At 41.9% G+C, this 27,166-nt stretch overlaps 1 protein-coding gene across 1 annotated transcript in view; it reads right to left on the bottom strand.

Annotated features, from left to right (window-relative positions):
• Positions 1–27,166, bottom strand: part of LOC106808704 (disintegrin and metalloproteinase domain-containing protein 12-like) — a 102,891-nt gene that overhangs the window by 26,220 nt on the left and 49,505 nt on the right. The window contains exons 4-7 of the mRNA XM_014811533.1: positions 26,036–26,111; positions 17,417–17,499; positions 5,178–5,293; positions 2,415–2,479 (exon numbers count right to left, since the gene is read on the bottom strand). Of these exons, the coding sequence (XP_014667019.1) occupies positions 2,415–2,479; positions 5,178–5,293; positions 17,417–17,499; positions 26,036–26,111 (340 nt within the window). The remainder of the gene's footprint in view (positions 1–2,414; positions 2,480–5,177; positions 5,294–17,416; positions 17,500–26,035; positions 26,112–27,166) is intronic.

The following is a 27,166-nucleotide window of genomic DNA, read 5'->3' as shown; positions in this document are numbered from 1 at the left end:
GGCTGTCGTCCTTGCGCCTTACTTGTCGCTGCTACGGGGCGACGGAAAATGGAGCCACGAGCGCTGCCCATACAGGTCGCCATAAAGCGTTTGGTATAAGCGGTTCGGTGGAAAACGCCAGACAATTGTTTCCGGTAGTGTGTCGCCTATGGTGCAGAATGATCGCGTCAGTCACGGACGTTTGTTTTGAGTATGCTTCAATAAAACGTCAAATGTCGGACGAGCTGCACCTGGAACGCGGTGGCGTTCCGAGAACGCCGTGGGCGCGTCGCCGAAGGTCGTGAGATCAAAGCGTTTCCGCGTGAACAGTCTCACAATAACGTCAGTACACGCGCAGGTACCCACGTCGTGGCAAATACAAGACGCTGGCCGAAAATTCGGTAAACATCTTTTCAACGGCCGCGACATTCTGGACCTCCTGTCTTCATCAACGATTTGGCCCGATCTGTTTCATGCGGAGTCTGTCTTCGGCACTGGCCCACAGGCCTCTCGCCATCTGGTATGCCTTGTTTCTTTCCGCCGGACATGTGTTTTCTACTCAGCAACAAAACGCACAACCATATACACGATTTAAATTTCCGAAAAATTGACAGCTTATATCTCAGTCGCCGTGCGAGAACGTTGGGTTAATGACGCCGTGAGGCGTCGCCCGCATTGCAGTCGCGCCTCACAGCGTAGAAGACGCGTCGGTATTGAACCCATGAGGTTTGGTGACGAGCGCGCATGACCGCCGGTGATGCGCCGTTTCAAGGCATAGATCCTCAATAGACAACTCCATATAAGCGGCGAGAGTCGTGGCTCGCGAGCGTACGCCGTCTGAGAACGCGGTATTGATCGCCACACTGGTCCGCGGTATCGAGCGCGGTTTTTTTCAAGTTTTGTCAATTTGCTTGGCGACTTGTTTCCGCGTTTGCTGTCTCGCAGTTTGCTACGGCGATCTCTCGTATATTTTCTGGTCGGGTCGTCGCACCGGTTGCGGTCTCCGGCGGTGCATGGTTTCGAACCGTCCGGGCGGGCCTGTGACTGGGGGGCGTATCAAACCGCACGACGCCGCACGCACGTATGCACACACGCACAAACATGCATAACCATCGATAATAGCATCCATGCCTGAACCCACAGTGAGCAAACATCCACTCACGCATCTACATGTGTATCTCAAAACACGTACGTACACACACGGACGCACGCACGCACGCACACGCACGCAGATACACACGCAGACTCAAAGGAAGTAAAATGAATCATAACAGACATGTGTTCTCGAAAGCTCGCAAAATAAAAAATTTACATCTCTTTTTCAAATTTTTCTATATCTGCATGGGTGGTCCGAGCGTTTTTACTTGTGTAAACGCACTACTATGTGTAATGCGTTGTATACACCAACCCGCAATACAAACACAAATTCTGTCACCTGTCACGGAGCGACATACACTGGAACACAGAACATTGAGTGTGGGTGTTACAGGAAAGCATCTGATCATTAGGTATGGAAGGCAAGTCATATGAAAGATTAAACCTCGTTAGACACATTACAACCAATTTAGCATTTAAATTGTAGCCTTTCACATTCCCACACGTACATGAGCTCCTCCAGCAAAAGCATTTCAGTCCTTTGTTAAGGGTAAAAAATTGTACACCAGTGGCAAGTACATTTCATGATCATTTCAATGAAGTTGTGAAAATGTCGGAAATCGTTCCTTTGTCAGTGCTGGAAATGACACCCCGTTGACTAGTCTGGGACGAGTATCTTTTCAGAAGGACTGACTAATTTTGATAAATTTTGCTATAGGTTATATAGAAGAAATAAAAATTTTCTAAGGCTAAGTCTTCAGACTTATTTCCTAAACTACCTTTGCCTCACTACACTTTGAGCTGTCACCTCCGATTTTGCGAAGGTGATGGCTTTACGTCACTGTGGGACGATTTACATTTGTGCCACGATTCTGCATGATTTCCTCAACGCTGGTCTTATCGCGTAGCTATGAAAATATTCCCCTTTCCCTTCACACCTCTTGACCTTTGTCGGCAGATACGACCTTCAAATCTCATTTCGGATTGCCGCACTAGACCCCGATTACGAGTACGGCAAACCAATTAGATTTATTTTGCTATTATTATAACACCCCCGCAGACATACAGTCGACGAGCAGACGATGCATAACAGCGGCACTGCGTGAGCTCATTCTTAGCAAGATGAGCTAAAAACAAGCAAATTCCTTTAAGCAGAGCGCGTTGGTCTCCCCGGCGCCTGTTTTAAGTCATCGCGGGGGTGCATGCCCTGGGCTACCGCAAGCAACACGGCTAGCTATAGCACGGATGTATATGCACCACAGACGATAGAGATAGACCCCGTTAATGTTGAGCTGTTCCTGAACGATCCTGCTGCTTCTTATAACGTCACAAAGACTCACTCGTAAGAGTTGGCTCCGATCTGTAGGTAGATTTAATAGCATCGCATCCACCGTGTCATTATAACCTGCAAAAAAGCAAGACGCATTGCTTTGAAATGGGCAAAATTTACATTCTTTTTATCAATTCAGGCCGATTCTACAAAAACCAATTCCAGGATGGGAATAGAATAATCGGTTTCACGACGTTATTGTGGCCTTCAGAGCTGCAGTGACAATTAATTAAACCCTGATGAAAAAAAATCTGCACGCAAATGAGATTTGACCCGTGTGGCAGGTTGTCAACACCTTACCAAACTTGGGCTAATTCTTGGTCAATTCTACCCTTACATATGCGTATTACATAACCATTAGCACGACATTATAATTATAATTATAACACAACATTAGCTCTTCGCGGTGTGTGAGATTTGTGCTAAGTAATAATCCAGTTCACACCTGTTTGCCCATCGGTCGCTACGCGTTTCAATAGCCTCGTTCACACGAGACCTCGTATTTCTGAAATACCGGATTTCTTGCTACGTGTGAACGCGGCTATAGGAAACCTGCTTAACTGAGTTTCCCATGCAACTCATTAATGGAAATTAAAGCAGCAATGAGAAACTCCTACCAGATTTCACCCACATGAAACGGAATGACACATCGCAGCCCACAATGATGACATTCCTACAAACCCGGCCTTCACATCACACCCGGATACGTTGCTAAGGCAATGAGTATTGCACACACGCAAGCGGGTCAACATACGGCCGCTGCATGCGCAGCGATGCAGCATACTTCATGCTGCACACGTCCGCGTACGACTCTTACCGCGCTGGGTCTAGCTATTAACTACCCTACTATAGAGCTTCGTCATGTGATCTGCTAATTACAGAGACGAAGCCATCAACATTACGAGAAAGCCCGCTCATGCAATACCATCTGTGATTGTACGCGGCTGGTTCACTGGCATTTCAATTTGTCTTTTCGAGTAAAAATCGTTTCAGATATAACGACTAGAGATCTACTCTCAAAGAGAATTTAATAAAAGAAAAACTACATGATAAATAAAAGTAACTACCTATCTTCAAAGGTCAATAGATTCATTTTGTCTTTTCGAGTAAAAATGGCTTGACGTATAACGTTAACTCTATATGAGAATGTAAAAACCACTACATGATAAAGGAACTACATATACGCATATGTACCTGCCACAGTACTCAAGCTCATTGTATCAAACATGTATTCGTACTTATATAAATTCTATAGACGGACATTTCCCGCCTTTTTTTCATCATTAAATCCAACCCGTCACACCGCGGTGGCGCCCTTACGCGCTGCTACCGGCGCGACGGGAAAATGGCCCAGAGCCGCCAAAAAGGTCGCCATAACTGTATATTAGCGATGTGGAGAACGCCAAAGAACATCGGGGGTGGGTCGCCATGTCGCCCACATAGATCCCGGGATTCACAGCTTTTGGGAGCATTTCAAAAAAAACAACAACGCCCAAAATTCGTGCGACTCTGACCCTGGAACCGGTAAAAAACGCGTGGGTCGGCCCCAAGTTCCGAGACCAAGCGTCCGTAACATCTCCACCCTAACAACGAGACACGCGCAATAAACACGCGTCAAAGACCTGCGAAAATGGTAACCATTTCAACGGAGAATTACATGGATCTGTCACATCCGATCTGCCATATTTTTCATAGGCGATCTGTACTCCGAGCCAACGGCCACGGCCTCGGCCATCGTAGCTGTTTCTTCGGCAGCCGTGTTCTACTCAGCAAACCCCCACACTATACCAGTTAAAATTTTCGAATCTACCAGCTTATAAGTCCGCCGGTGAGAACGTCGTAGAAACGCCGTGAGGTCGCCTGTCAGTATCGCATACACTAGAAAGCGCGTGGAAACACCGCCAGGAGCGTGGTGAGCACGCGTACGCGACGCCGGTGATCCCGTTCCCAAGTCCATAGATCTCAATAGAAACCCATAAGCCCGGAAGAGCCTGTGCGGCGCGCCTTGAAACGCGATTGATCGACAGGTCGCGGAAGACGCGTTTTTCAAGTTTCTAAGTGTTGGACTTTTTCTCGCGTTGTGTTCGCGTTGCCCCGCGAACCTTTACATTTCTGTCGCCTACGTCGCGGGGGGATGTCCCCCGTCCGTGTGACGGGATTACAACATAATAAATAGTTCAACAAACAAGTTGTGACAGTGACAGCACGGTTTCCTTACATTTTGTATTGCAAATGACTAGTGATATGCCATCAGACACGGAGTCACAGTAGGCCGGCCAGACATACACAGATGCGAGGACTGCATGATCATTTTGCATGCAGACTGCAGTGTTGCACGGCGCTCTACACGTAACAAGGTGTTATATAGCGCCTTAGTGTACAGTGCGCGAACACTGCGAGTTTCACGAAAGAACTGCATGACGCTGGTAAAATATTAAACCCGCAGAAATTGAAGATAAAAGGTTGAGCGAGGGTCGATGGAAAACTATAAAATATTGCACTAGAGCAAAACGCACGTTGTTTAGGAAAGTCCAGCCTTTAAACTGATACAAATGATTCGGGTTTTGATATCATGTTTCATCTCGGGAGGTTTTAGAGTAAGCAAATTTTAAGAATCGGTTTACTGCTGTTAATTTTAACCAAAAATAAATTAAACAATTTAATTAAAAAAAATTAATTAAAAATTAATTTCTACTGTATTTTTAACCACACAATAAACCAACAACAATAAACCACACATCTAAAGCAATATTCAGCAACCACTGCTTATTACCTGTTATTTTTATCTGTGGTATGAGATCAGAGGTCCGGTACACGAAGTGATGCCCGTGTGAACTGTCCTTCACGGGTTCAATGTGGTACGCCTCTTCGCCATCATCCACAAAACCACTGCAAATACACACCAAAGAAAATCCGTATAAGTTTGCGATATAGTTAACGACAATAGTGAATCGGCAAGAATAACGACGACATAGACAATAGAAGCTATATAACAGTGCAACATACACTCCAATTTTACCACGTATGCACATCTCATAGCCACTGACTACCACCTATGCAAGGCAGTCAATGACTTTCATGGGTGACAAAAAGGATGAAATGACATCCTCATCGAAGACAACAACTGCAGCCTGTTGAAATAAATTGTCACGTCAGACCATGGGACCGGCTTCAAACAGTGGCTAGCCCATTCGTCACGTGTATAAACAACGTCGAATTAAAGACCCATTCACGCCTCGTATCGGTTTGCCACCCCCAGATTATGTTCGCTTATTCTATTTTTGCTGTGAGTCACAGAGGCAATGAACCCCAAGTTTACGCTGTTGTTTCCGCCCCTGCTGCCCACACGGCTGTGGAATTCACCACGACTACATGAAGGAGTTTTTATCATGCTATGATGACTGCATTCGGAAACTATAAATGACTGGAATGACTACTCTTACCCCCTGCTGCCTCGCTTTCTGTTGCCTTCCACAACTCCATATCTATCTTCTCTCCTCTCTCATTTAGACTGTTCTATTTCTCTCGCGTGTGCACTACTAGCTCGTCCCCTTTTCATCTTCCTCTCTTTCATTTCCTCTTCTAGGCTTTCGTGTCTGGCCTATGCCTCTTTTATTGTTTGCTCTCGTACTCTCTCGACATGCCCAACAGTGTGCTTTACAGCATTCTGAAGGGGAATCGTACAGAAATGAGTCAATTCAACAAATCTGAGCATCTCCAGTCGCCACACTCTGACTCACTGTTATACGGACGGGTAGGCAATTGTTTTTCGTTTTGTGGGGACAGTAACCCGCGGAAGCTTTGTTTCAAGCTTTGAAAGCTTTGTTTCAAGTTTCTTTGCATCCACAAATAGACCTGGACCATCCGCATCACATGATCATGATCAGGCGCTAAATCCGCAATAAAACTCGTGCAGGAATCGCTATATAACTATATAACTATATACCACTTTCCGGCTGGTAACCTTCGGCTGAACACCTAATAAGATTGCATTTTGCATCGCAGAACGTATATATAGCTACACTCCACGCATCTGTACACACTGACAGATGGAGATCGTATTCGACAGCGCTGCCATAGAGTGAAGCTGTACAGATAGTACGGTTCTTTTTGAGTTTCCCTTGCTGCTAAACTAACTAAGACTGTCATATCGTTATGCACGAACGTAATTTCTACATGTATGTCGCCCAGCATCGAGAGTTTCATTTTAATTTAATTTTAGCTAACATCTAGATATTAAGCTAATTTATTTATACAAAAAAACTTTCGACACTACCCGAAACCATATGAAATCAATTACATTACAAGTCCAAATATGCCAACACAAAAGTATTCAATATTTATTTATGTGATGAAGCACCAGTAGAGTTGCAAAGAAATTATGATGAAAAGGTTGCTATTTGACGTGATTTGGCATGACTAAATTACAGACTATAACACTGGTAAACTCTTAAACTATTAATTGTTTATTAACTATTAATATATCGTAAACTCTTAAACTATCATACTCTTGAAGTGTACATATCAAACTGTGACTATACCGATACAGAGTGACACATGATATCATATCACATTTTATAACTGGAGCATTTAAAATCGATTGGTTGTAAATTCCGATTAAACTCTGTCAATAGAAAGAATCAAATATGTAAATGTTGTCTATATGTGACACATACATGTATGACGCGTGTAATTTATGCTGCATTGTCTAGTGACTGGACATGAAGCGTGGACACTTACAAGGGGTTATTTTACAATAGGAGTTGATAAAACGTAACTACAACAAGAAGTAGATAGCTATAACGTGCGGGCGGCGCAGCAAAAACAATCGACACTTCCCGGGAGGTATCACGGGGGGATCACTGTCAGAAGCAATCTAGACTACGAATTCATATCGCAAGGCAATGTCAGATCCTACACCGGCAAGAACGTTAGGCATTTCTACACACCCTGAAAACGTATTTGCATTTCTGTACACTATCTATTAACACTTGATGAAGAAATGGTGATCGCATTGCAATAGCTCGTATCATGTCTTCGTAAATATACACGTAGTAGAATTACCTCTGCTGCTTTTAATGCCCCAACAGTGCAGTGGTGCATGAAAGCATTTCAGATAAAAACTCTTTTTAAACAGACTGGAATATCTCGTTCTTTTGAGACAAAAACCATTCAAATTTACGCTAAAAACTAGGCCAACATTGCAATAGATACCCTGAGCGAGGATGGCTATACAGTATGTGTACAAATACAATCTATGTACAGTTATATACGATGTACGGCAAAGAAACATTTGAGAAAATTGGTAATGTAGCGACAACATTCAATTTTGGCTATAACGAAGTTGTGGCTTTTAGAATATTAATAAGTAAGCAATTAAATTTATTCAAATAACTTTTGAAATTGCCAACGCGCAATTGCAATAAGCATGCAGTGCTCACGTGAAAGGCATATTAATGCGAATACTGCAGAATTTCTTCAAAGCGAGACTTGCTAGCACATCAATCATTTCAAATCCGATGGACACGCTCTTGCATGGGACTAATTAATACCCGCAACATGTAAACCCCACACGATAAAATGCGCGTTTTGGAAATGCACGCACAATACGGAAAAGTATGTGTAAAAACTTTACCGTGATATTGTCTGCGACTTGCAAAGATTTTTTTTTTACTTGACGGTTTGCAAGAAGTCACTTTGATCAATGCTCATGATCATGATCGGAGCTGGGATTTAATGATTAGCGTTGGTAAGGAAATGCATTCGCGTGTGCCTTTATGTCATGTCATGCCGTTCTGACAGAAAAGATTTATCCCGTAATGTGACAGCTACATACGCGGAAAGGCACCACTGCTGCGTTGTATCAAAAGTTCATAAAAAAGACTCGATCTCTTCATAATAGAATAGCTTGTATCAAGAGTAGATAATAACTACAGTGGTAGTGTTATTATCTACTCTTGCTTGTATTTAGTGAGCTATTGGAGACGCTGGATGATAGTACACTAGTAATAAAGGAGGAAATAATATTCAGGGAACAGTGGGGGGGGGGCACAGAGAACAAGGTTAGTAGACTACATAAGCATTTCAACGATGAAATGAAAAAAATCTTTTTAAAAAGATTGAAAAAAGAACGATGTATTAATTAATAGGGAATTCTATCAACACAGACACAACCAATAGAGAAGTCACGGATGCATACTATTGCCACAGTTAAGCAATAACGTATAGCAGTGTGAAACCTATTGGGCACCGAAGTACATAAAACACAAAAAGCAGCAAGAAGTCGGAGCAACGAAGCACACATTACATCTGCAAAACTCCATAAACTATAAGCACTGCGTTACAATTTGTTTTTTTACTGCGTTATTTTTCCCGCTCTTCCCATATTGTTCCAGCAGACGTGTTTAGAGCGTCGACTGGCCGGGCCGGCACAATTTTTTTGCCCACGCGAGTTCCGGAATACAGCCAATCAGCACACTCCATTCACTCGACTTGCTCGAAGCAACAATGAAAAATGAATCAAATGTCACTTTAACCCTAACCCTAGCACTAACTCAGCCCTAACCCTAACACTAAATTTAAACCGACTCACACGCTTATATACAAACACATCGTACAAAACACTATCTATGGTGTATCCGGAACTCGCGTGGGAAAAATAATTTCGCGGCCGGGCCAACAGACTTCAGATGCAGGTATAGCAGTTGGATGCATTACTAAACATTCAGCATCAACGCGGACCGTAGCTCCAAGAAACGGTATTGCTAGGGTTAGAATACGACGCACAGCCTGTAGACAATCCGTCGCACAGCCTGGTCGGGCTACGCGAACCGGAGCTTTTCAAGCAGCCTTTTCAAACTTTGAAGCTTGAGCTGTGAACTTGAGTTTCCCCCCCCCCAGCTTTTACAAACCAAAGCTTAACTGGATGTGCTACGTATCCATGCTAGCCACGTAGAGCGCGACCAATCCTCGTACTAAGACGAGGAGTGACTAACGACAACGACAATACAACCAACGCAAGAAATGTTTGCTTCTGTACATCGAGACCATCCGTGGCATTGGTGCTATGCAGGGACTTTACTGGGATTTTACATTCCCCCACCCCGTACTATAGTTTCTACACACACTGCGGTCCCCCTACCCCCTATGGAGGCAACGCGTTAGTTTCTAAACACACTGCGGTAACGCAGAGAGCAGGCTACACACACCGGCACTTGGAGAGTTTCAATAAAATATAACGCTCAATAAATACGAAATCTATTAACTACCAAAGTCTTAATGTTTCTATACTCTCTTTCACCTATTATTGCCGACAATTTTCTGCAAATGCCGTCCAAATGCTCATCTGCAACAAACGCTGGCTGCATGCCGCCATGGCTGCATGCCGCTGCACACTGACACATAAATATATTTATATTATTTGGACGGCATTTGCAGGAAATTGTCGGCAATAATAGGTGAAAGAGAATATAGAAACATTAAGACTTTGGTTGTAAATAGATTTCGTATTTATTTAGCATTATATTTTATTGAAACGCTCCAAGTGCCTGTGGCTACACACGCGCTACGATACGCCAGAGATCTCCACACTAGCTGGACATTCACACATGCATCGTTGCGCCCCATTAAACCTAGCTCACAACAGAGATCTCTGAGCAGCCGCGTCTCTCCCTCAGAAGCTGAGCTGTACGCATGCGACACAGCGATGCTACTGTGTCCGAAGACAACCGACAGGGACGTGGAGGCTGCGTGGTGCTGTCTGATTGCTATACTCTCTCGGTCGTATATACACACACGCGCGCGCGCACACGCACGCACACGCACACGCGCACGCGCACCCACACACACGCACATACACTCACACACGCACACACGCGCGCGCGCGCACACGCACGCGCACGCGCACCCACACACACGCACATACACTCACACACGCACACACGCGCGCGCGCGCACACGCACGCGCACGCGCACCCACACACACGCACATACACTCACACACGCACACACGCACGCACGCACACACACGCGCGCGCGCACGCACGCGCACCCACACACACGCACACACACTCACACACCCACACACGCACGCACACAGCACACTCGTCTCGCTCCCTCTCGCGGCCAATGACTCGGCCGTCGGCTCTCTCCCTCGCGACCCACGCGATGTCTGCGACGTAGAGTGATTACTGTGCATGACGACCCGGCTTCCGACAGAAGCGCTGACGTGCAGCCGCAGCTGGTCGGCATTTTTAATTATGCTCGCTGACATTACTGGAATGTGTCTCAGGCGGGCGCTCTCTTGTCCTCCCTCCTGGTGCCACCGTTTGTCTCCGCCTATCTCTCCCTCTTGCAGTTCCACCTGCCGTGCCCCGCTCCCCCCTCGCTTTCGGCTCCTTTCCGCTCTCTCGCTCTCTCTACTCTTCCAATCTCTACTCTCTCCGCTCTCTCCCTCCTCCCCTCTCTCCCTCTCTCCCTCTCTCCCTCCCTCCCCTCCCTCCCTCCCTCCCTCCCTCCCTCTCTCTCTCTCTCCTCTCTCTCTCTCTCCTCTCTCTCTTCTCTCTCTCTTTCTCTGCCTCCTCTGCCTTCTGCCTGTCTGCGCTGCCTTCTGCTCTGCTCTGCTCTGCCTCTGTCTCTGTCTCTGTCGTCTCGTCTCAGCTCGTCGCTGTCTTCTGTGCTCGGTGCTCTCTCGTCGCTGTCGCTGTCGCTTGTCGCTGTCGCTGTCGCTGTCTCTCTCTCTCTCTCTCTCTCTCTCTCTCTCTCTCTCTTTTACGCACACACGTGCGTACGTACGTAGACGCAAGTGTGTAAGTGACATTGCCATATAAATATACATCGACAAAACTGTGAATAGTCAGCAAAGAGAGGAGAAATAGTCTATAGCCACTTCAAAATTTTCTCGATGCCGCAAGGGGGCACCTCTATGCGCGTCCCATGTACCAGTATCTGAGGAGTGTTATAGAAAGTAGTCGCACGATAGATTGTTTGTGTAGCTGTATAGATTGCTGCACAGGTTTCACTGAGAGAAAGAAGGACAAATGAGGAGCAGAGATGCCAACACATATTTGAAGCAATCTGTAGTTTCTGGCCATCAAATTAGTAGTTCGAGGGTCACGTAGTGATCGTAGTTTGCTAGGAGTCCGGCATGCCCCCCGGAAAATTTTTGATTCTGAGATGCAATTTCCTGCATTCTGAGGGTCAAAAATGAAAAAAAAAATTTCAATCACAGTGAAATTCGTAGTTTGATATAAACTGGTCGTAGTGGTGCAAAAGGAATAGAAATTCGTATAAAATACGGATAAATCGTAGTGGTTGGCATCTCTGGAGGAGGTACGATGAATAGCGGGAGTAAGAGACATTAAGGAAGTAATTAAGTAATGCAAAGTAGGATGAGATGGTACGGGCATGTGGTTAGGAAGAAAGATGAGGAGCAAACCAGGAGTGCATGGCAGCTAGGAGTCGGTGAGAGGAAGACTGACGTGAGGGCGAAAGAGAATTAGATGGAGAGATGGAATGGAGGCGGAGATGAGAAGGTCGGGAGTAACGGAGGATGAAGCGGCCGATCGAAGGAGGTGGAGAAGAATTATCAACAGGGAGGTCAGCCCCTAGCTGACGTCTCGGCGCGTGAATCATCCTCGAGAGACTAAGACCAAGAAGAAGAAGAAGATAGATTGCTGCAGAATCATCATCAATCAAGTATATTGAGAAATTGTTGCCGCACAATAATTTGTAACCAAAATGTAAAAGACATCTCATACTGTGGAGTTTCTAATAAAGTCTCTCGCCCGGGTTAGGAGTTTTTCATGTATTCAGACAATTACTCAACCTATATTTTTTGCTCAATTAGTATAAACAATCTAGTTATAAACCCCTCAAGGAACGTATTGATCAATATTTATGTGAAAATTCACTAAATAAACATCACACTATGCTGCCTCTTGTGGTCAAATCAAGCTGAGTATTTTAATGCACCATAACGAGATAATAAGAAAAAGATAACTTTTTTCAAAATTTTTCATTCATATCACGGTTGAAATGCTGTGATGAAATATATATGGGTTCATGCAATCACTCGCAACAATGGGTCAACTCCAATCAGCACTAAATTAGTTCAAAATTAACTTAGTTCACACAGAATCTTGTTCCAGAATCATTATTCTCATTATTAAGATTGGAAGCTGAACTTGCTAAATTCCTTCAGATCATCTGATCAATAGCCTGCGAAATTACACTAAGAACTCACGCGACCGATTTCCGGTTAAAATTTCATACTCGGAATTAAAGACTGCGTATTTGCACAATGACAGCTAGTAGCTGCGTTCACACGAGATTCACGGCCTCGCTGGTTCCTACACTCTGGTGCTAATTTCGGCTGAAATACCGTGCTAACATAAAACCGGACGTTCACACGAGAATTACGAGGGGCTTAGCTGGCTAGCTATAATATAGACTGCCGTATCCGCGTCGACAGTTCCACACGCTACCACTAAACATTCGTGCTAGACGAACGGGGACCAGTCTTAGCGTTAAGTGCACTACAGTAGAGGTCTCGAATTGCGTTCACACCACAGACAATACGCGCCGCCAGCAGCGTTTGATTTTTTCCCTAGTTAATCAAGAACATAGTGACTCTAGTGAGCGACTCTACTATAGGGTTTCTAATTGGTTTCGTCGCTCAATGACGTCGCAGTGTCGTCATATTCATAGCACATCCACAAAATCTTTATTGCAATAACATTAGTAAGCGACGCGATACAGCACGAAAGTCAAGCTTGTAAGGTGCGTGATCGAATCCCGTCGTTTTTTTAGTTAATTCTTCCTGTTTCCTAGTATTTTACTATACTGTATCGTTTAAGCAATTTTTTTCCATATGTAACGCAAATATTTCATATTTATTTACACAACAATTAATAACAATTAAAATTTATTATTTGTTTATATCTTTTTTAAATAGGCGTATAGGGGTTAGGCTTAGGGTCCACAAGCACCATAAAACAGGAGTATAAGGCAGTGATTTGGTATCAACCAATGGCACCGCGCCTATTGTTCATTCATTATAACCTCAGGAAAAAAATCACGCACGCGGTCCAACGTGCTGCCGGAATGTTTCAGCGCGGCAATTATATGATTCCGCGCGAATAAGCCGCGTATAATTAAGTCTTGAATATTTTTAGCGTGTGAACGCTCAGTACGGAACTGAAATCCTCGTGCGAACGCAGCTAGTGATACACTGAGTTGCGACACACACGTCACATTACATGAGTTACATATTCATAAATGTTTTGTTGAACTTTGGCGCCTATGAAAAATGCACACATATTACATTTTAAATAATTTACTCACAACCAAATGGCACACGAACCTATTCTTAGTGACTAAGTCGCTGTAAATAATACTATAATTTTTGACAAACTATGAAAGTAAAGATATATACGATTTTGTTCACACTTCAGGTTAAATTAAATTGTAGCCATTATTTTCTAATTTCCTTCCAATTTCCTCAAATAACGGGTTTCCCGTATGCAATGTAACATGGTGAGTAATTTTGGTGCATAAAATAATTGAAATTCTCCAAAAGGATTTGCATTTTGACCAAGCCTGAAAACAATCTCATCGACAAAGAGTTTGGTTGTGTATTCACTCCCATAATATTATGTTATCGGTTTCCATGTATATTCCTTCTTTCTTCCTAGAAAAATCCCGTGCTTCATTCACGGCACCCTAGCTGTGATCCATCCGAATTTTGTCTGGACACCTAACATTAGCAGATATTGACTTTCATTATGAACTTTTGTAATGATGCATTGTAAAACGGCAATAACGTCTCAGATAGGCTAACGCTATTCATAAATCATAATGCCTGAATTGATCGCGCAAACGCGCTACACACATACATACGCAATATACATATTGATACAGTGATTATAAATACATGGTGGCTTGTAACATGAACCATGAACATTAGTGTGTGATGGCTGACTGTGAACGGACTGTGACACACTGTCAATACGAGCCGGTACATTTGACAAACAAGCGTTAATCGCTTTCAACTGAAAACCAACGCTATTTTAATTTGCCTTTCACTTCCGCCATGGAGGAGATCGAACGCTTAAAAAAGCACAGATAAAAGCATCTTAAGCTTTACTTTGGGACATTCGACCACGGCATGGTATGGATTTGGCTACGACACCACTGAATGCCGATGCACCCCGTATGGGGAAGCCATGCTGCAATGCATGACGCTCCAGGGGAAAATCCTGCTCATAGCCTAGGACATCACAGTGAGAACAACAACACGACATATCAGCAAGACAAATCGTGACCTGTGGGTGAGCCCTTAGATAGGTGACCGTGCGAAGCTAAACCACAGATCAGAATAGCAGGAGAAAGTCCAGACACTAACCCCGGATACAGCTCATTGCTAACCCAGTCAAACGCCGCTACTACAACTGACGTCCCTAAGTGATGTGGACAGAGAGACGAGGAGGACTGTTGCGATACATCATCATTACTGCAATTGCTTTCTGGCGTCTGCCGATAAATCCAAGTGAAGCATCGCTGCGAAGCGCTTTCCCGACAACTGACAATAAAAACACTAGAAAATTAGAAAAGCTGCAGTCATAGCGTATAACTAGAAAAAGCGATCGCAGTTTCACGACGAAAACCAAATTGAACTATTTTGCCATTCGGATCGATGATGACTGCATAAATATAACCCTGGCCGCCAACGCTTGGTCCATAGCTGGTCACATCACACACGCAAACGCACACGCAAACGCACACGCGCACTCAACTACGCACGCATACACGCGCACACGCACGCGCGCACGCACAGTGGCACACACACACTTACAGCAGCAACACGCGGCGTGATAGGATCTAGTAAAGATTGTAGCGCGCCTAGGCACGGCATAAATTTAAAACGCATGTTCGTTCACCGACACAGTAACTAAGCATCTGATCAGCACGTGCTGCCTGATAGCTTGCTTCGTCGCTGCGAAATCGATTTTTTGGATATAGGAATAAGGTGAGAATGAAAATGACGTCGACGTGTTAATATTGGCAGTACAGCCTGCACTGTCTGTGGAATTTTTAAGGAAGAAAAAGCCCGTTGATCCGCCCGCTTCTTACCACTATACCTACTCCTCGGTTACATATAAATGCGTTTACTTTCTTTAGCACATTGACCGACATCTTAACACATCGGGGATGCGCGATCGATGGATACGTGTCTCAGCCTCCTCCATACTGGTTACTTGTACTGCTGACCGTGGCACTGTACATACTGGTTACTACTACTTCAACAGTACATTGAGTAGACTAATTACTACTGACGAACAAGGATAGTCACAAATTTTTATCAACGAAAAACCCCAATGGTTGCAGGAACGGACACTACAGCAGCTTGGCTTCAGTTTTCTTTTGTTTACGTAGCTGCATGGCCCTTTTTTCCGCAGAGCAACGTCCTGGATTTCGCACAAGCGTGTTGGTCCGATAGTTGTGTGTTGGAGTGACAATTCTCAAAATAAGTTGGAAAATTACACGCCGAGTGTATTTACTTTACCCTTCAGCGAGCAGCGAGCAAAACATTCTGAAGATGCTTTTCTTATGCATTGCTGGCAAAACAAAACAAAGTTCTGGGTGAGCTGCTGCGACGGACGGGAGTCTGGTCTATTTTTATTAAGCCAGCTGCCTGACATCTCTCGCAGAGGTTCAGCAAGGGTTAGAAATCTCACAGAGCACGCCATGCCTCGAGCTCATTGGTAAAGTCCAATATTAATTTCAGCTTCCGCTCGGTAAGAACCACCGATGAAATTACGAATAACGCACGTCTGCAAATGCATAAACGCACTGCTTACCAAGGCGGTCCGTACTGGTTACCATAGTAACAAGTAGAATAAGAATCGTTTGGGTGACCCAGCTTGTCATAATATCAGGAGTTAATAAAGACAAATTGTCTTTATTAACTCCTGATAATATCAAGAGCGTATTAAGAAGCGCATTAACCTTCTTTATATACGCTCTTGATAATATAAATAGGCATGAAAACGCGAATTTGAAAGTGAAGTGAAGGTTATTTTGATTTATCAAAACCAATTATTAGCTTTAACATCCAGCAGATGCTTCTGTTTCTGCTCTTCCCTTTTTCTGGCCTAGGGTTCTTGATTGATAGCTTTAACACCGTTTGTAATATAATTTACTTCAGAAAACTCGGTCAGAAAATGTTTACATTCTCAACTCTTCTCCGAGCTCACACCGGCTTAAATACTCGCCCGGATTAGATCCTGTGAAACTCGTAAAAAGAGCAGAGCCAAGCAGACGACTCGGTGTCATAGATACGTATCAGGAGTTAATAAAGACAAAGACAATAAAGACAAAGACAAAGATAAAGACAATATTTATAGTAATATAGTCTTTATTGACTCCTGATACGTATCTACCTCCAAAATACTTTGACACGATAGGCCGTGAGCGCACGTACTGATGCTGAAATGCACTGACGTCACAGTTAAAGACAGCCGATCACTTTGTGTGCGCCATTCATCATTGCACCACTGTCTATACGTTACACTGCACATTATCATAGTGATCACATTATCTAAATGACTACATGAACATACAATAAATACATGGGGACTGTATACACGTACATAATATAACGAAAAAATTCACATTATACTATAATTAACGATTGCTGTTAAAAAAATAATTAACCATGTGAGTGCTGTAAAAAAGGGTATTAGAATAATATATGTGTTTCTGTGTATTTATTTGTTAAATTATGTGGAATACAACTCTGTTAAGGTAATATTGCAGTTATTGGTACGTACCCTTTCTAGCACATGCTATAAATTACATGCAGGCCTTGTCCATCCTAGTGTTTACACTGGTCCATATCATGAATGAACGATGTTACCGAAAATATTAATAAGAACCGAAAATCATGTCTAACTGTTCTCATGTCTTATATCTGTGTACAAAAATAAATGGAACAAACCAGATTTTTCTTACCTGATTCCTGAGCAAGTAGATATAGCAGCAGCCGATTTTGGTATACCTCGCACTTGGCCATGGTAGTAACAGTGCTCTTTTGTCTGCAATATAAAATCACAACAAATCACAAGAAGGGCATTGACCAGTAACTAAGCATGCATGACTCAAATCTAGTCAAAGCCAAGCTGTGAGGGCCGATCGATGCCAAATGCCCAGGTGAATCAGGTTAGTCACGCAATAGCAATCACAGGTTATTAAATGGAGGTGTAACGAGGCATAACGTCATAAATAAGCATATAATGTCATGTAAAGTGTGGTTTGCAAATGTTACAAATGGTAGTTGGGTGATTGGAAATGTCGCGACGGTGGTTGCATAATGGGTTAGTCGGCGGCAGCGCGTTTGATGTAGTATATGGATGATGGAGATGGAAATGCTACTTTGAACCGGGTAACGATCATCATCCTCGTTACAGTCACATATAGGCATAACGTCATAAATAGGCATAAATAATGTCATAAATAGACATAACGTCATAAATAGACATAATGTCATAAATAGGCATAATGTCATAAATAAGCATAATGTCATAATGTCATAGGCATAATACGATTCACGATACAGCTTCACGCGAGTATCAGTGTGACACGAAACGTCAAAAAACATTGCACTAGCTATAGCTTACAGTATAATCATCTCATGAATACATTCAAAATATGAAAATGTAAGTATGAGTAAATAAAGTAAACATAAGTAAAATGTAGTTAGTCTCAACTATTATCAGATGAGCTACTTATATAACACCAACTTGAAAATTAACAATGATTTTTGCTGTTATGGTATATAAGCTAGTAAATGACACAGCCGCATTCTTCAATGTCGCAACAATTGCTTTATAAATGACGTACGCCACATGCAGACACAAATACATTTAATTCTTACAAAAGTGTATCTGGCTCTGTGACGTAAGTAGCTATAGACTTGTACCCCGTCTCTACTCCTTTACGCAAGTTACAAGTGAGAAAATGTAGACAGTGTACCAGTTTTTATAAACGTTTCTCGCAGAAGTGGGAATCTCATGACATAAATAAGTAACAGACAACAAGGAATCAACAAGGAAATTAAAATCGTTGCAAATATTGGTGAAAGTAACGATGCACGAGTGTTATAAGACATGTTAAGTTCACTGTAAACACTTGCCCCTATACGAAGCCAATACCGGTAACTATCACAAATGTCGGGATAATATTCGAAACAATGCCTTTAACTCAAGCTAACCGTCCATTAAGTGACTTTATCGGGTTGTCAAAATCTCAGTGAGTTGCACCAGGCATAGCATTGTATGAAAATGTGCACGTTTACACACAATGCCATACATTCAGTGTCCAATTAACTACGCGCCATATAAATAATGATTATTATGTTTCCCAAAAGTCACGCACACATCACGTGTGCGCAGTTGCTATATATTCAGCTACATGATTGGTTATAGTTACGTAATTTAACCAATCGGACTACGCGTTCGGATTATCGGATTTCTCAGCCAAAATAGCAGCTGAAAAAACTAATAAACTAGCAAATATAGCTACTGGTCAACTTCGACTAACGGGCCATGCTTGTAGTCAATTCCAACTGCGTCACACCGGGCCAACGTGAACAGAAATGCAGTCGGTCTTTTTTTGCGAAAACCGACATGCGTATCCGTAGTTGAAAATGCTGGCTTCAAATACCGATCGTCAATTGTTTGAAGCAATTGCTTTTATCATCAAGGACTTATTTTGCAAATAAGTCTAGGTAATCCCAGCTTTGTTTTTTCGGAAAGAAAAATAACGTAGTTCTACTACACCGGTTCAATCAGCCAATCAATTCAATTAGTTGCAATCAGGACATGCTTACACAGAGCAGCAACCGGCTACATCGGCTACCGTGATGATGACGACAACGACGACGATAACGACGACGGCGGCGACGACGACGACGACGATGATGACGATCAAAACGAATGAGAAAGACTTTGACATTGAAATTATTGAATTGATTGAATTGTTGAATTGTTGATTAAATTGTTGAATTGGCATTATTTTGACGTTCTCAAGTCTGTAACAGCCATAGTGTGCAAAGAGTGTCTAACCAATTCCATGTCCTTTCTATGAAAGAGGGGATTATATGGTCTTTGGAAATCAAGAACACTGATCCTGTATTGGTCAATTATGTGAGAAATTCAATTACATATTATTAATTAATAATAAGTTAGTATGATATCCTATATTACTCACTACTATCCACTTTGTATAACATCTATATGCCGGGAAATTGCACTTGCTAATTGCCTACTTATAAATCGAATTATTCACATGAGATAAAATTGCAAATTAATAATTTATTTTTCGCATAGCTCATTGATTTTAAATTAGTTTACTCTTGAAGGATTTACCTAATTTTTGTAGATAACCTATTAGTAACGCATTCACCCTGCAATATTACATAAAGCTGTCAATATCTTTTGGCACCAAATTTCGCACATTGCAACATTTAAATTTGCTCTTGCAGAATTTTTAAAAGGAATGAATAGGGTTTCTATAATTAAAAAAACCGGCGTAAATAAATTAATGTAATACACATGCCGCCAACTGCCAAAAATTTCAGTGGGCCAGCCTGCCTGGTTAGACAACTTCCCACGCTTAGAGGAAACAGCTACATCTTTCATGTGCACGGAATTTACATGTTCTAGCAATCAGTGACATATGTGTCAGAGAATTCTTGGTCTTCTTCGTTTCGGTGTATACTCATTGCCAAACTTGTGCCAATCCATCAGATAATATCGTGCTTCTCAACATAGTTTTTATCGCAAGATACAGACGCGGTTTGCCTTTGCCATCTGCAAAATACTTTACGTGGTCAAGCCAAGACACGAGAGATTCACACAGTCCCTGATGTTGAGAGCCACGGGAGCCTTAATTCTCATAAACAAACTAGACATAACATTAGTCTAAACATTGACTTTTTCTTACAATTCGTTCACAGAAACATGGCAACGTTACGTGTAAAAAAATTCATACGCAGTGTATAGAGGTCCGGTCTACGAGAAAAAGTTAATTTGAAGTTAATGTTCAGATTAATGCCAGGTCTAATTGTGTTTCTAACAACGGGCCCCAGGTTTTTACACCTTGAGAAAATACACTGTCCTGGCTGGGGTTTGAACTCACAGCCTATACACACTGAACTGTATAGACAGACTAGCCACTGCAGCACTTGGTACAGGGTGTTAATCCTTATTTTATATTCTCTTTCCTGCATTACGATCGAATTAATTAAATAATCATGTATGTAAATATTTGCGTTTTACAGGGATGACTAGCATTCAAGTTTGTGCTTGTATTAAGAAAAACCGGAGGACCGCACACTTCTTTCGGCTGAAATTTTTTCTGTAGAAACGGATTTCAAATTATATAAACGAAGCCACTCAAAAATCGTGTTTCACGATTCAGAATTTCGTGTTACAAACGTGTTTCTTTCTGGAACGCATAAACTTGTAATTTCATACCACAGTCATGTGACTACGATCCCTTCAACAATGAAAGTGTCAATGACACTGTAGCTCACCTTGGGTGTGATAGAAGAGGGAGGGGGCCCGGGATATATAATGCAAGAGTATATATGGGAGAACTCCCATTATATAGCATATCTCCCATTATATACCACTCTTGATAATGATATATATGTATAAGTTTTGATGCGAAAATAAATTTTTCAGATCTGAAAGTCTGAAATCTTAACGAGAGTTGGCGCTACGCCTAAATAATGGCCATTTTGGTTTTCGAATATTGCGCAAATAAAAACAATAAAATATTCCAGTCAAATTACTGTAACGAAGAATCAAAAACACAATATTACACGTATATATAGGCAAGAGCGGATAATACCTTTATTACCTGTATTATTAGCTCTTGATATAGGTATGATTGTAGAGTTGTTGACCAGTTAGACGAAATAAACGTAATAGGACGTTGTCATCTCTCCCATAGGAGTAACAACTGTTTTGGGACTATAGCCTTACACATTCACATATCAAAATTTAACAAAATCGAATGAATTTAGATGGCCATTTTCATTTTTGCCAAAAAGTGGGCGTGGCTCGAAAGTAGGTCGACTGGCGTGCTCCAAAATAGGAAGTTACAATCTCTCCAATAGGAGTAACAACTGTATGCAATTTGAAACATGTGGGTCAAACGGTTCCTGAGTTATCGTTGACCGTAGCCAAATGTTGACGGACGGACGGACGGACGACACCCCATGGCAATAGCTCATCTTGACGATGTCAAGGCGACCTAAAAATTAGGACCATTATTTGTTTAGTTCCGATTATATGCGATTATAAGTAAATTTATTTATGCTTTATGGGAATTCATTCACTTTGGGAAAGTGGGTTGATACTCCCAGGGGTTAATAATAATAAGATAATGACAAATTTTATAAATAATAATATTTGTCATTAATAACCCCTGATACTACGTGCGGACTGTGGTACCAAATGGCAACGCGCAGTAGCAGGACCATTCAAACCGGATAGCTCTTCAACTCCCTCGCAACGCAACACTCATGCTAATGATTATGCACCAGACGGTAGCCAGACACAGATGCTTGTCTTCGATAAAAACACTTTTCTTACTTACACCAGGAACCGAGCATGCACGCGATTTTTTCGAGTTACTTTAACGATCACAGGTGCATGCATTATGGCAGTTATCGCGTACGTGTGTGCGTGTAAAAACACTTTAACCCCGAGAGTGCTGTGTAGACTGTAGTTTCAGTTGCCTCGTGCACAAAGGAGGCTGCATGGTCAATCTCGCAGAAATAATCATAGCTGGCTTCAAAGTCAGTATTAGTGTTAGCGTAAATGCATGTTTTTTCAAACTCCCAAACACGCCAATGTTTCGATTGCATTGCTGGTAGATTGCTCGTACTGTTTTCCAGTGAGAAATGCTGCAGTAGTCTAAAGCGACGCTATTTTCATATATAAAATATATATGAAAATGCAATTACTTTGTGTGTTTTTCACTATTTAGTTCAAACCGCATTATACTAATACTTTCCCGGTCCATTAGATGGAAACAAACACTGGTAACTGCGTACAATTTGCTATAGTGAGCAGTTTTAGTGCACACCAGAGGCAATTAAACTGCTTGGATATTTTTCACTACTCTGAAACATTTTTATCCGATAACAGTTTAAATGTCTACCTAGTATTGTTAGCACTATAGCGTTTTGTGCACAAAAAATAAATTTTTACAAATTCACTTCTTACAAAAATGTGACAGTCGTTTCAACAGCTCCGATTCATCCCACCGTATAAGAATAGCCTAAACGGAATATTGGCCAGTCGACCTATTTCCCCAGACAGCATTTATTATTAATAAAACCAACATTTCACCATTACCATCACATTTAATCAAGGTCTGCTCAGAGCTAATATTGATACGGAAACGCAATTTTTGTTATTTTGCCTTGTAACCTACTAGCAGATCGATTTGACCATCTGCTCTGCACTTAAGGTTGCTGCTAATTTTGCCTATCTGCTTTTTAATCAAGACAGTATCAAAAATAGATGAACGACATGTACTTTTGATAATGATCATGGGTATAATTTTTCCTATCCATTAGTTACTGTACAAACTACACATTCGACAATTAAAACTAGGTTCAGCAAGCTTTAGCCGCGTTTAGGTAAGAAAGTATGCATACGGTTGAACCAGGCACTCGTCATAATATATATGCCATCAGAAACCCTCAGCTGTATATATACCGTCAATCATCGGAGGTGGTTGACCGGCTGTTATGAGCTATGTTTTATCGTCATAGTCGGAGTCTAATCAGACTATAAGGCGAGTTGAGAATAAATCTATCGGCTCAACGATGGGGACTTTTGGAGCCTGCCTCGCTGACGGACCCTGAAGCGTGTATATATAGTGCATTCCAGCTGATGAATCTGAAAATTTGCTACAGCTGTCTAAGAAAAATGTATGTAAACATAAATAATGAATAATAATAACTATTATAATAATACCCATACACATACCTATACACATACACACACCTATACACATTATAATTTTCTCACCTTATATATTATATATATATATATATATATATATATATCGCACTAGGCAGGTTTACTAGAATTCACTTCGCTCCAAGATTTTCTCAAATGATCGATCACGTTCAGCCAGGAAACGAACGCGATTAGGTCTTGCAACAAAGAGTGCACGCGGTGTCGGCCAAATCTCACGTACGTCCTTAACCGCCCCTTAACTGTAAACCCGACCGTACGATCAATCTCGCACATTACATTGCTTTATCATTAGATTACCTGCTAGCTGCTATACACTTTTAAAGCATGCTACCGGGATTTTTACTCGCTGCTTTGCATTCGAGTGCAGACGATAAATTGTGAGTTATGTGCTAAATAAGGCTGTTAAGCCACCACTCGGGCCAAACCTCACCGATTTTGTTTCACACTGTTGTTAGTAGGATCAAGAGCACGCGAACCCAGAATAGATATCACTTGAAGGACACGTATATGTGAGAGAGTAGAGAAAATTCAGCTAAATCATCATATTTCCAGCTCGCTCATGCACGCTACTATAGACCGTCTAAAGCACATGTTCAATACGCTGTTCAACTCGAGTTTCGACTGAATAATAGCCCAATTCCCCATAGAAAACTAACATCAGTTTCCTCCATGCGAGTGTGGCCATGCAGCATTAGCACCAGGCGCCCTTACGAATCTCTACATTTTAGACGCGAATGCAGCCTATATGCAGTAGCACGCTGCACACTCTTCAGGGTGTGACAGAAAACAACACGTGGAACGAGCGAGAATGGGTAGGCGAGAAATAGTGAGACGGACAAAAAAAAGGGAAGAGAATGCAGGGATGGGAGAGGATGGGAGAGGACGAGACAGTAGGTAGGGACCGGGTGTTTTTTTCACTTTTATCTTCCTATTATAGATCACTCATATGTGTCATTCGACCATCCCTCTTCCAAATGCAACTTCGGCGAGCAATCCTCTCTTGCACACTGCTCAGGGTGTGTTGCAAGTCTAGCCACGGAGGAAGCCAGACACACTATGGCTGCAGCATTACGGTCGCGCTCTCCCAACACCACCAAATAATGGTGCAAGTAACTTGAGGGTGCAATTCAACTGATATGCATAAATTTGCATTCTCAGCAGCGGGTGCACGCGAACTTTCAGGTGTGAGACAGTCAGCACACATTACTATAATCAAGAACTAATAAATACCTTGTGTGATATTAAAATATTGTGGATGCGAGGTGGCGTGAGGCCTGTGGGAGGCATGATTATACGCTCCAATATCTCGGCCTAGGAGTATCGTAGAGACAAGCGGTTGGTCTTAATTATTTTAGAGAGCAAAGAATGCTGCTTAACGCAATACCATGAGCTCATTCTAGACTCGCAGGCAAAGTAGAATAATCATGTCGTGAAATAGCACTATTTTCCCGTTTTCCCGTTGTACACTCTAGGTATTTATTAGCTCTTGCTATAATCATGAGTGTATAATATAGAGAGGAGTATGACTCGCTCGAAACACAAGAAACGCAACATTTCCATGCCCTAGTACCTATGATTTATTACGTGAAACTCAATGAAAAATTACATCAGAAGTAGCGTTGTACAACCCACCCACTTGCCTTCACACTTTACTTTGTATCGATACTTCTTCTTATGTAGTATAGCTTCGAACAATGTTATACACTCCCAGTGCTCTAATATCACATGACGTTCTAGCATTGCATATCAGCTGGACTCACTACATTCATGTTATCATTAGTATCATAACACAGACTATATTATGTACATAATATATTCTCTACATTATGACACGCCTGGTTGTTATTACACGCTGTAGTCCTAACAAATAAGCCGTATCTGGGACCGGTTAAGCACAGGAAAATCAGAGAGAGCTTCCGCTGCGTAACTGATAGTTTTAATGCAGTTATACAGAACGAAGAGCAGATGAGCAAACAGTGCACTGCCCTCGGCGAGGTTTTATTATTGATTCGCATATACATCTACAGCCGTCTTACACAGATCCTCGCCATCGATAGTTTTGTAACGACTTACTTTTGCATCGCTGCGAAAAACTAAGACAGTTCGATTGGCAACTATCATAACTGCGTAAACTGATCATTCCAATGATAGTCACATCCGAGCATTGAGTATCAGACTTCTGCTGGCAGTCAGTGAACAGGATTTTTTCAGGGCATCATCCGTACATGTTTCCCCCGTGGGAACTCATGTACATTATTTTCCAGGCTTATTTTGGCACATAACATTTACATTTTTCTAGAGGGCGTTTACCTTGCCGTTACTGCTTTGTGTGTCTACTTCAGATGTGAAACCAAAAAAAATTACAGACGTTTTGTTATTTACTAGAAATACATAGGAAAGCAATGGGAGCTCGAGAATTAAGTGCATCCAGTGCAGCCATATACAAATGTATGAAAAGACATACCGTCTATATTATAAAAATAACCAGGTAATATAATATAAGCATAACTATAGAAGTGTTATAACAAATAATATTTAAAATATATAAATATTGATGTAGATTACTCACATGATTGATATCATTCCTTATCACAGGTTTGCCATATATGAAATGTTTCTCTATATAGTTGCTTGTAAAAAGATCTCTGTAAAAAAATACACAATAATGAATAAACACAACTTTAGTATATATTATAACCCGCATTACTGCCCTATATACTTACATCCACTGAAATACGAAATGATTTTTTTACAAACATATGGATAAACCAACTGCGGAGGTAGTAAATTAAAATAGCAGTAACAGTGAATCATTAGATCATCCATCTAATGCAAACGTAGACGGTTAATTTCAAAGGGAATCAATACAATATACACATGCACTTGAGTATGTGAAAACAGGTGAAGCAGGTCCCTTAATGATAGCACTAAACAGACACAGACCGCATACCCGCGAAATAACACCAGAGCATCTTGAACAACGTTACGAAAACTAAGGAATCATGATGAGAATACTCCGAAATTTAGCGTCCACGTAATATATGTCGCAACTCGGGTAAACATGAACTTCGTCACGTGCAATCAACAATAACAACAACCTTATGTTGCCTATTAACAATGTACATGTTGACCATATATACTCAAAATTGGTGCACAGTATAATGCCTGACGAACTCATATATCAGTTATTATTGATTGCGTGGATCAGCAAAAGTTCACACGTGTGTTATATATACAGCAATAAAGATCTATAGAGAGTTGCTGCGTATGTATGAAAATTTGCATAATATAAGAAATTTGCATAATATAAGAAAGGATGCACCGTAACAAAACATTTGAAATTGTTCCATATCTGCCACTTTTCGTAGGTTGCAACGCATTCATTGCATTGCCACGAACAAAGGCGAAAATGCAAAATCATGACTAATAGCAATCGATGAGACCTGCTGAAAATTGTTTATGGTTGAAAGTTGAAACGCATTTGGCTTCCCACAGCTGTTACACAGTAAAAGCACGCGGGTTGTATTTCACAGGTAAAAGCTATTTAACGTTTCCAGACACTTTTACTAAACGATCGTTACACGCAGGAATAAAGCGCCGTGCAATCAGTAAACTATTTTTTAGCTAGTCTACGACCTGGATGAGAGAGGGGAGTGTGAGGATATAACGGCGCGAGAAAATAAAAGGGAAGAAAGAGGGA

Source organism: Priapulus caudatus, unplaced genomic scaffold, assembly GCF_000485595.1.
Source record: "Priapulus caudatus unplaced genomic scaffold, Priapulus_caudatus-5.0.1 Scaffold298, whole genome shotgun sequence".
In the NCBI taxonomy this organism is placed as follows: domain Eukaryota; kingdom Metazoa; phylum Priapulida; class Priapulimorpha; order Priapulimorphida; family Priapulidae; genus Priapulus; species Priapulus caudatus.
This window is presented reverse-complemented; position numbering and strand designations above follow the sequence as displayed.